Source organism: Ciconia boyciana, chromosome 18, assembly GCF_034638445.1.
Source record: "Ciconia boyciana chromosome 18, ASM3463844v1, whole genome shotgun sequence".
Classification (NCBI taxonomy): Eukaryota; Metazoa; Chordata; class Aves; order Ciconiiformes; family Ciconiidae; genus Ciconia; species Ciconia boyciana.
The window spans coordinates 12,101,344-12,113,212 of record NC_132951.1 but is presented as its reverse complement, the minus strand read 5'-3'; the positions used below and the strand labels follow the sequence as shown (position 1 = coordinate 12,113,212).

General features: G+C 47.0%; 1 protein-coding gene across 8 annotated transcripts in view; it reads right to left on the bottom strand.

Annotated features, from left to right (window-relative positions):
- ZNF618 (zinc finger protein 618) overlaps positions 1-11,869 on the bottom strand; it is a 166,950-nt gene that overhangs the window by 9,433 nt on the left and 145,648 nt on the right. For all 8 annotated transcript variants that reach the window (XM_072883484.1, XM_072883485.1, XM_072883488.1 and 5 more), the window contains 2 exons: positions 6,329-6,406; positions 1,117-1,218 (listed from right to left, as the gene is read on the bottom strand). In XM_072883484.1, the coding sequence (XP_072739585.1) occupies positions 1,117-1,218; positions 6,329-6,406 (180 nt within the window). The remainder of the gene's footprint in view (positions 1-1,116; positions 1,219-6,328; positions 6,407-11,869) is intronic.

Here is an 11,869-nt window from a genome sequence, read left to right as displayed (position 1 = left end):
AGTGAAATAGAAGGAGGGAGAGAAAGCACCGGATGAGAATTGCTCCTCTGCAACGGGAGATGGGAGGAAGTCACAAAGCAATTCTGAGAGGGACCCAAAGAGTCGGAACATGCCCAGACGATGGCATAGACATCTCCAACCCCGGATATCTTTCCCTAAGGGTTTCTGGACAGAGGAACCTCCAGGGACAGGCCTTCCTCTTGCTTAGAGCAGCAAGGAGCTTATCTGCATGCTTTCCCTGGTGTGGGGACTGAGACAGAGCACACGTTATCTACTCACAATCCAGTGCCTTAACCAATGGCATCTCTGAGGTGTTCACTGTGGAACTGCCTAGATAAGTTATAATCATGTGTGCCGTTTGCTATCCATGTCTATGGGCTGTTGGTCACAGATTAGCCCAGCTGAAAAGCTGGACATCTTTCCATTTTTGTGATTTGAGCCTTTTCTTTGAGACAATTATTTTAAGAGGAGTTGCATCCTCCACCATCTCAAACAGTGCTGAAGCCCAAGTTTCCATTTCTTCCTCTGAACTCCAGCAACCCCACTTTTTGTGGTTGATTTCAAGCAATGTGAATGTCATTTTCGGACATACCAGAACACAAAAGCACCATGTTTTTGTATCACCCTTCCCCCAGGCTCCAGTGCTTTGGAACTGATTTCCCACAGGGCTGTATTTTACCTTTTCCCATGGTGAAGCACAAGCTCACAGGACGAGCTGGGGATAACGCCAGACACTGACTGCCCGCCAGCACAGGGAGTGACAGGTTATGCCTATGTCACACCATGACAACTGCATTAATTTTTTAACCCCAGGCTGGAAAGTCTGACCTTGGATCAGAAGTTAACTTTTTCCAGGAGTTCCCAAAGGCATCTTCCTTACAAACCTTTCCTATCACCTCCCCAGGGTTCCCAGTACTTTTTGCATACGACTGCTCCTGTAATGGGAATGAGTGCTCTGCTCTGCAGGACAGTACATGAATTACAGATGAAATCAAGTGCAGTTAGGCGAGGACAAGGGCCTTGTGCAATGCTCATCACTGCTGCACCCTCTCTGACAGTCACTTGTTCAAAGTGGACTGGTAAGCCCAGGATGGAAGAGCAAACACTGCTACGTACTATTGTTGGCGTTATTTCTTTGGAGCTGTGGTTTCCACTTTTCTTCAACAACAGCTAGAGGTGATCTGGGCTGGCTAGAGGCAATATTGTTCTCGTTGTCAGCTGTGGGGCAAGAGACAGGGAGGTGTTAGAAGCACAAGATAACAATGCTTAAAGCACAAAGAAGGGGAAACAGTACTCATCTGCTTAGCATTTACTTATGGTTCCCTTAACTAAGATGACACCAATCTACTCCATTCTCTGTAGCTTTTCAGCAGTTTTCAGTGAGATGGCACAGTACTGTCAGAAACCTTGAAAATTGTCTTTGGACTTGCAACTATCACCTCCCAAAATGTGGCTGAAATGACAGTGGCTTTTTCTGTGCATCAGCGACACTGATGCCATCACCACACCTTGAGAAATGTCTCCCAATCAACTGAAGCTGCCCACCAGGAGGACAAGTTCCTTGTGCAGCCTGACTTGTGCAATTTGCTTGCTTTCGAAATGAAAGCAGGTGTAACAAATGCTTATCCTTCTTTTGCCCTACTGCCTCTTTCTGCACCACAGGTGGCTTCCCTTTTCTTTACTGTTAAGTACTTTGTTTTTCAAGCTATGCTCAACTCCTCTGTATCTCAGGATCTTATTACAATCTTCATGTATGCTTTCCTCCCACTGTAGAGAGGGCCTGTCTCCTCTGGGGCTACTCACTGCTGCCTCAGACTGGAAACAAAAAGAAAAAAACCCAAGTTTCTGGAGTGTGACCAAAGATCGTTCCTCCCTATGGCTGCAAAGACACCAACTGCCCTTGGGGTCTTTGTGTTCATGCTCCCATTTCTGTATGTGTAACTGGGCTAAACACTTTGTCTGCCAATCTGATGGGATCTTTCAAGGAAATACAGCCAAGACCAGTAAATTCTGTATTGTATCCATGTTCTTTCCCCTCTTGTGCCCCAAGAACTTCTCCCCATCCTCTAGAGGAAATTTTCTAGTTCTTAGTATGCTTCACTATGAAATTGTGCTCTGAAATAGGCTGTGAAGCAACAATAAAGTGCACAATGAAGAGAGGTGGAAGAGGAAGGAGAAAGATGGAGAGACTGATGACCAGGCTGAACAGAAAGATGGGATTAAAAACAAAGATGACAAAACAGGTCCTTTACTCATCACAGCTGGACTCATCTCACCTAATTTTGGACATCTTTATTAGATATGCCTCTCTTCAAACTGGCCCCTTGGGGCTCCTTTTACACTCAGTGGTGCAAAACAGGCTTAAGAGTGTGGTTCATTCACCCAGGCAGACCTAGATGCCTCTTGTAGTATACGATCCATCATGCTCTGAACTCACCTGGAGTCAATGCCTTCTTCTCCACTGATTATAAAGGGAGTCCAAGTTGACCAGCTCAGGTGGCAATATCTATAGCCTAGGCACAACAGCATGTAGTGAAATGAATCCTGCCCCAGTGCTCCAGACAGCAGAGCACAAATTAGAGGAATGCCTTATTAAGGCACACACAGGTGTTTTGCTCTGCAGCCCAGGTTGATCTGGTGCGGGGCAGAGCGGTGGGCTGCCCATCAGAACAAACAGGAAAGGGCAAAGTTGCTCTTCTTCATGTGTGACAATGACCTGGGAGAGAAGGGAGGCCAGCAAGGATCTAGAGACAAGCAATGATGTGATGAAACTCCAGTGCCCTCTTCCTTATGAGCAAGTCCTCTCAAATGTGAGCAGCTCCGCATGTTAACTGCTGGGGAATTCACAAACCTTGCTGATGAACAGCCACAGACTGCACAGGTCTGGGCACTGCACTGGCCACAGACTGGATCAATACCTAACAGCAATCCAGGATATGACAGAACCAGGGAAGACTCTGGGACTGCCTCAAGGACTGTATGTGCCCAGGGAATTCACTGGTCGTGGTTGGTACCTGGGGAGCACTGCCGTGCTCAGGACTGCAGCCAGAGGCCGGTCTTTGTAGGTGTGGAAAAGACGTGAAGAGCAGGAGGTGCTCCAGTGGATGCCAGTGATCAGATATGATGTATCACTTTTCCCCCAGCATTTGCCTAGACCAATTACTTTTGAGCTAATGCCACCACTGTCCTCAACTCCAAACATCTGTGGGTAGCCAAAGGAAAATACTCCATGTTGCCTACTAACTTTGTTCATGGTTCAGGCCTTCCTTGTCTTGGTGAGGGGCAGGTGGGGGGAGAAACGCTCTATATTTCATCCTCCCAACTCTTATCTATTTCATAATAATAGAGGATTTATTATGTACAAATATCCACTGGCATTCAATATGGCATTAATGAGATTTGTGCATTTCAGCCTCATCTTCCTTATCAAGCAGTCTGTGAACTACAAAGATCATGGTTCTTTAATTTCTCTTCATGCCTCCAATCCTTTAATCCAGGTTCAGCCTAGTCGTCCTTTTATTTTTTTAGCTCTAGATTGTAGGAAGGGCATTATATGGTAGCACTCGACCTGAACAAAGTACTCTAAAGGGAGTCAAAGCTGTATATTGTACAGTGTAATTACAGAACAAATTCCTTTGCCTGGTGTTCTGCTGTTCTATTTCTGCCTTTCAGCCTCCAATTTACATTCTAATTGCTTCTTCTCATTGTGTAGCTGCTTTATGGAGCTATAATCTCTCCTTATTACCTTCTAGCCTCCAGGCTCAGCCCTCTGAATGACTCAAGAGCCAGTATGTCCCTGCTTTTGCTTCTCGAGGCCAGCAGCACCAGCAGCACTTTCCCTGTCTTCAGTCACTTGTGAGAGGGGCTCAGTGGATGCATCACTTTTAGCTGGAAGAGTCTAGCCCTTTGCATCAGGCATGGTAAGCCAAACTGGACTCCTGAACACATTAACTGAGGGAATATTTGACCCATATGGGCTTCTTGGATCTCTCCATCCCCATAATGAAACATTCCTTGAGCCAGGCATATGGACTGGTATAAATGGCTACTATGCCAGTGTCCCCAGTATGTGAATTCTATGCCACAGTTCTGCTGACTACTGCAACGTCTCTGCACTCCCAGACTTCAGAGATGTTGTGCCAATGCTGTTTCTTGGATATGGAAATCCTCAAGCTCTGACAGGCTAAAAGACAACAAACTGTGACCAGAGCAACTGCAAGTCCTGTGTAATCTCCACTGTTGCTCTGCTTAAGTACAATATCCAGAACTGGACACCCACCAAAGCTGTCTGTTGCTTTCACATCTCTTCATTTTGTTTTGCCCTCATCCCACAGTAGCAAATACCGTGCCACTCGCCTCCAGCTGCATAGATCTGGAGGAAAGGCTGCTGTTCCCTCCAGAGGAAGAGGCATGAGCACAGGACTGGCAAGCACCACGCACAGAGATGCCACAGCAGGGGACGGCTGCTTTCACAGGGGGCAGCCCCGGTGACGCCAGGAGAGAGCACTTAAAGAAGACACAGAGAAACTTGCGGTCACTGTACCAGTGAGACACCCCGGGGGAAGAAGCCAAGCAGAAGACAGTGACTTGCAAACAGAGCAGGGAGAGATGAGAAAATACAGAGTTTAACAGGAGCAATCCTGAGTTGGAAAGAGGGGATCTCTGCTGACATTACATGAGTCAGATCACCAATACCTGCTCCCTCCAGCCCTGTCCTGTATCCAAAGTAACCCAGGTGAACAAGCCCAGAGGCCATGGGTCATTTGTAAAGAAGAGTAGGAAGGAAGAAGCTGCAGACAGCACTAGCTTAAAATTTTCAACAGCTCACAACCCGCAAGTGAATTGCCATTCTCCCTTTTGACACCTTAGCCTTGGTCCCTCCTTTGCAGCTCAGAGTAGAGACTCAGCATCACCAAGAGCTATAACTCAAAATGCTGCATTTCAGTACCAGAGACCAGAACAAGGAGCAGGATGGTCAGGACGCAGCTTGGAGACAAGCAGAAATTGCCATTGACAAACAGCAAGAACAGACCCCAACACCATGGAGTGACGGCAGCCACTACCCTGAGCGGAGCTTCATCACTCCTTGGTGTAACATGAAGTCCAGTTACTCCACGTTAACCAGCTTATGCTCTAACAGAAAATAACATCCACAAAATTCACCCCATCTTGTAATGAATCACCCTAAATGTCTATTCATAAGATGATAAATCTTATGATGATAAACAAAGATGATAAATAAAGTAGCTGCTGAACAACAAACAAACCCTGCACTAAGATTTGCCAAGGAGAACTGAACTGGAACTGAGGAACTGCATGGATGAAGAACTCAAAGGACACTCACTAAAATTAGGACTAAAACTAAATCACAGAACAAGATAAGAACTTTGATTAGAATTACTGTTACAGAATGGAAAATATGCTTTTCCTCAAGCCACTTGTCCTTCCGTGCCACTCTACTCAGGGCTTACCTGTAAAGTGAGGGCAAATGCAAGCACTGAACGTGTATCTCAACAGAGCAGCTGTCTGTCGGAGAACACAGGTCTGTCAAAGGTGAATTAATTTGTAAACCTGTGTTAATCCACCTGAATTTTCATTCGAGGAAAAAAAAGAAAAAAATTCTGCCAATATAAACCCCCCCCTATTTCTACATTTTTGAATATTCTGAATGCTGACTTTGAAAAAGCTTTGGCTTTGAAATTTTAAAATCTTCTCTTATGTATTGAGATAGAAAACAAAAAAGGTGGCTTAGAAACAAATAGTGCAACTACTCCTCAGAATTTTCTTCTGTAGATAGCTGAGAAGGAAATGAACAGAACTGATGAAATGGCAAATTATTCTTCTGAGAACACATTTCAGTCCTTTGCAGAACTCCAGGAGACATGAGCACGGAAAAGGACTTGTGTAGGCAAAGGCTCTGCTGCCCTGCAAGCATTTTTGCCGTGTTTGCTTCAGTAAGAACTACCCTTTTTGCAGGAAGAGGGATTTAATCTGCTGTAGGAGTGACTCATGCATGCTTATGCAATGAGCATTCCCTAGATACCTTTGGATAAGGGAATGAGTAGTCTGATGTCCTCTGTGCTAGCATGGCACGTTTCCTCTCTTCCTATGGAAAGGAGTAATATTTATGATATACCCTGAGCCTTGCATTGTTGCAGCCACTGCTGTGTGCTTCAGCCTTCGAGTATCTTTTTTGCTGCAGGTGAAATTACTGGGGCTTTGGAAACCGTGAGCACAGAAAGCTCTATTGACACACAACGGGGTCAACATCAGGCATCAGCGCAGAATTTAATTCTCCGCTTTAAGCGAGTCGAAGTGCCCAGCTTACCTGCATGGGACTGCATGTGCTCCAGGAGATTGTTATAAAACTGGAACTGGATTCCACAAGCTCCACAGGTGTAAGGCTCTGTTTGGGAGAAATCAGTTCAGAAGAATTATACAGAGTATGCAGGGAAGCAGCACACGTGCATACTTCAGTTTGTACAGTAGCGGGGCAGCACCTTAGGGCCCGGTCCTTGTCACCTCAGCCCACATGTGCACGTCACAGCAGCTCCTTAGAACTGAACCCGCAGGGCTCGGGCTGCAATCTGGGAAAGCGCTAGGGCACGTCACTGCTTCCTGGGCTGGGGTCAGGCATTTATCCACGTGCTTCACTTTACTGCCACGAGAAGGCCCGGGATGGCAGAGGGACAGATCGTGCACTAAAGCGAAGCACCTGCCGGTGTGTGTGGGGGGGATCTCAGTGAATCTGCACAACGATTTGAGAGGCTACACACTGACCAGGGTTTACTAGCCCATGCCTGCTGCAGGCTGTTTTAAGCATATCCTTGCTCTTTTTTAGCCTGAAAGCAAACCATGGTGAACTAATTTTACATCCAGTTCTGTCAAATTCCAGTCTCTGCTGCCTTTCCTGAGTAAGACAAGGAGCATCGGGTTGTGAAAAATCCTGTTGCTCAGAAGTTGGGGCATGGAGAAGTGCCATGGGGGAATTCAGCTTGGGTTTTCTGTGGCTGTCAACAGCGCAGCGAGACTGGGGAATGGTGAGTGCCACTGGGATCGGTGGCAGCAAGTTGCCGGGGTTAAGCAGAGGTGAAGGGGAAGGAGCACAGAAATCAGAGCTGTGCCAGAAGGCTGAGAGCAGAGCAGGAGAGCCATGTTGCCAGAGTAATATGGATGAGCTGGAGTCAGGAAAGAGCTGGGTGCAGAGCTCCCTCATGAGCTGAAAGATATGTTTAGCTCTGTTCTAACAAGTATGTTGAAAGTGCATTTTTTCCACTGAATTAACCTAATAGCAAATGTTTGCAATTGCTCGTTTAAACAGTATTAGTGGAGTGCATTAGTTGACAGATGTAGTATCAAACTACAGTGGCTGAAACATGTTAACATTGCAGTTTGCTTCTATACCTCCAGATATACCAGCACGCTGCCACCATTTATGCTGTGGCATTTTGTTTCGTAACAGAATGGACAAATGCAAGCATTTGGTATATAAACAACTTTGCACATAAATGCCTGGCACACACACAGAGCAAGGTCTATTGCTACAATATACCAGAAATCTGTATCTACGTTCAAAGGGAAAAACATATTCTGCATCAGTGAAACTTAAGAAATCTATTACACATAAGCAAAAGCACCAGCACCCAGGATGGAAGTACCAAAATACAGGAAAGCACAAGCCTGACTTGGCTATAATCTGTAAGATGTCTATCTCAGGTAGCAAAACCCAGAATTCGTCAGATGGCTACAGCAAGCTGCAAGGAAAAACACAAAAGAGACCATAAGCGCTTCGTGAGCGCTATACTTATATGCCGTAAGGTTAAACATCCTGCTGTGCCTTTCCCACAGAACCTACAGCCCTCTGAAAAGATGGAGCCAGCTCCATCTGGAGGAGCTGTGCTCAAAGCTTTAACTTACTGTATGTTCTTGTGATGCTACTCCTGTGTTTTGCTGTAGTCAGGAAGTTTGGAAATACTGTACTTAAGTAACTGTGTTTGTGAAAAACAGGGAAGACTTTGGCAGCTGAGTGGCACACTTAGGAATTTCAGGACTGAGAGAATTAACATGGACTGGCTGTTTCTGTTGAAATCTTCAGTAGTGAAATAGTCAGTTGTGGTAAAATGCCACAAGAGATACAATGTACTCTAATTGTTTAGACTCCTTTTGTAATTATCAGAGAGGAGAAGATCCCACATGGGTGCAAACCATCCCTCTTGGATACATATTTCAATGTCAGATGACTTGTGTTATAGATGCACCTATTTGCCTCTGCTGCTAATGGAGCCTCGGCTGCTCAGATGGAAATGTCTCAAACTAAGTGGGTTGACTCCCCCTTCAAGTATCAAAACTAACATTTGATTAATCTAATGAAAGAAGTCACACTTCGAAGAGCCTGCTGAATGTTGCCGACACGTTCCTGGCAGGGTCAGAAGAGCTCTGGCGCTGCCGCCAGGGCAGCCTACAAAGCCACCACCCCTGTTCTTTGCCCCATCGCTTTGCTGGAGCCCCTTCCCCTACAACAGAGTTGGGAGAACAGAACATGCTGTGCATCTCAGCTGCTTCAGAAAGTCTGAAATTTAGAGATGTCACACTGTGATTCCCTGGGACACTTTCAGGTCTCCGTGTGCCATTTAAACATAAGCAGGCACATGCATTCCCTTCTGCCATCTCTGCCTGTAGTAACCTTGGCCAGAGAAAGTGGTGGTGGAGCAATCCATCCTTCATTGCTGCAGTCCAAGGACTCTTCTCTGCTCCCAGAAAAGCACACAAACTCCACGATTCCCCTAGAAGCAGGTTTCCAGGTAGCCACCAGAATAACTCTTCCCCTAAGCTCAGTTACAGGGTGCCTCACTGGGAAGCAAATCACTTGCACACATCCAGCACTCTCCAAGCAGCACATTTCTCACATGCATTTTTCTCCTGTTTCACTACATCCTCACATTTCCTTCTCAGCTTATTTTGTCTCACTGAGCTACTTTACCTTCCTCCTGTTACATGCCCAGCTATTTTATCACCCTAAAGCTAGGTCTCCCCTTGCCTGATTCTCTTTCACTCCCGACCAGTCTTTTCTGGGTTCTCCCCATCTCCATCCATCATGCAGTGACCATCAAGGTCTCCACAGTTCTTCATCTCAAGCTCCTCCCTCTGCCACTACAACATACTGTGTACTCAGTGCACTCGGTGACTCTGAGAGGTCTCATTTGTGATTCTTTTCAGAAAAGTCCTGTTGATTTTAATCCCATTTCCAAAAGCCTCCCCTTCTGTTCTACTACAGAAATGTCCACCTCTGGAAACAAAACCACTGTCTACTTTCAGAAACTAATTTCGCATTCTGAAAATGCTAAAACATTTTCTAAATACTTTTGAGACAAAGAGTCATAGAAGCCTACAGTTTGCCACAAATGAAAATGAGTTAAGTTAAAACTAGAGATAAAATTTAAATTCATTTAACAATTCAAAAGTCTTTCCCAGGGAGGACGGAAGGGACGCTTGGGAGGATGTGCAGAATCCCCGTGGGAATGAATGAATTTGCGTTATTTCCCAGGGCTTTCTCAACCCTCATACTTCTGAGATTTCAGCTTCTAAGCCCCTTACGCTCCACAGTGCAGAGAGCTGGGAACAGTCAGGCCGGCTGGAAGGAGAGTGGGATGCATCAGTGCTAGAAGAGGGAGAGAGATCTGGAAGGCGGAGAGAAGAAAGAGGCAATCTGTATCTGAAACCAGGCAAAAGACACCCCTGGAAAAGAATTGCTCATCTGGGCTGGTACACACAGCCAGTAAATCCCTCCTCCCTTTAATTTCTGCTTGCAACTTAAAGGTAGAGTTAACTGGACAAGTTGTCAAAACTGCTCTGAACACCCCTGTGAGCCATCCTTGTGCCCCTTTCTCCTTCCTGGGAGCACAGCCCCCTCCACACCACTGCAGGACCTCTGCTTTCCTTCCCCAGGGGGAATTTCAGCTCTCCTCTTCCTTGCTCAGATGGAGGTTTACAGCATCCGGAAGGGATCTGTTCTACATCAGGTGGTCTGAACTCAGCAAGGGGCCCACAGGTCCTCCCACAACTGCTCCAATCAACGAACCTCTCCTTTCCCTCTCGGCTTGGCTAGTGGCAGTGGAAGGAAAGCTGGGACCCATTTGTGCTGCCCACACCAGCCCCCCGAGAACACCTGTGCTTCCCAACAGCCCCAATTGGTTTGGGTGGCCAAGACAGGCCGTATGTACGAGCAAAGCAGGACGAGTGGCTGTGCAGTCAGCTCAGAAATGGCTCAGAGACTTCCAACCTGCAGCAGGACTGCCCAGACAGCCTGTCTCACGCTGCTGGAAACCTTCTCCCTCACCTCCTCAAACTCATCATTGCTTCTCAGGAACCAATTCCTCTTGCTGCTCCACATCTGAGGGGGTGGGAGTTGTGGCAGGAGCAACATTACCCCCTTTCGATGAGAAAAAAACAGCCATTTACCCCACATGCTCAGACAGGCTCCTGGCTCTCACGTGGGCCTCTTAGCACTGCCAGGTGCTGTGAACTTTCTAGCTCTGTTCCCTTGGCATGGGCTGGGGAGGAGGGTGCCCTGCTTTCTCCAAGCTTCCTCTATTTGCATTCCCCTGGGCAGATGCTAAACACATGCTGGTGCCAGCTGGTCTCTTGCTGTGTACTTGGCTTGCTGAGACTGCGGGTTGGGACTCCAGTTCACACCTGTAACCACAGCTCCCAGAGCTCTAAGCCCTCCCAGGCTGGTGCAGGACGTGGGCTACATCATCCCAAGACCTCACCAATTCCCAGTGGGCACACAGGGCTGCTGCACTCACACAACCTTCCTTCACACTTGCATCTCAAGGGAGTAGAGGATAAATTCACCAGGCTGCATGAGAAGCTTTCCCTTCCTCTCCTTGATTCCACAGCTGACTCCTAGTAACCACTGCTCAACCTAAAGCAGCTGGGTGATGGGAAGGGACGGTGTGAAAACAGCCCAAATCTCACCTTACACAGCCACAAAAGGTGGAAGGAGGCAGGCAGAGAGCTCAGAGAGGCTGCCTTCAGAGTACTCCCCCTTTAGAGTGTGGAAACCCGAGCTTTGGTTGCTCTTGCTTTGTTGGCCAGGCTGTGACCTAGGCACAAGGTCCTGCAGTTTGCATGTAGCAGACTGTGGCCTCTCTTACTGACTGCATCTTACATGTGGCCTCTCATACTGACTGCATGCTCATTACCGAGTGCATCCTACAAAAACTTCACATTAACAAATAGGCCATTAAAATCCTGCAACACTCAACTCTAAACCTGTAGCCCAGCATTCTCGCACTTCACTGAAAGTCTCAGAAGATGAAATGCCAGGCTGCTATCGTTCCTCTACCCACCTCCAGAATGCAAGCTTTTCACGCAGCCAAGACCAGAGCCGTGAAGCTGGGGCATCAGTCAGAGATGCTGCATTTTCTGCAGGCCTTGGGATACATCTCAAGCTCTCCCATAGGTTCATATTCAGCCACAGCTACAATGCACTTTCCTGCATCGTAGCTAATATAGTGCTGTATTTTGGATTTAGTATGAGAATAATGTTGATAACACACTGATGTTTCAACTGTTGTTAAGTAGCGCTTACCCTGGTCAAGGATTTTTCAGCTTCCCATGCTCTGCCAGGTGCACAAGAAGCTGGGAGGGGGCACAGCCAAGACAGTTGATCCAAGCTGGCCAAAGGGCTATTCCATACCATATGGCGTCATGCTCAGTATAGAAACCGGGGGGAGTTGGCCAGGGGCAGCGATCGCTGCTCGGGAACTGGCTGGACATCGGTTGGCGGGTGGTGAGCGGTTGCATCACTTGTTTTTTTTTGTTTTTTTTTTTTCCTGGGATTTGGTCCTCTCTCGGTCTCTTGTTG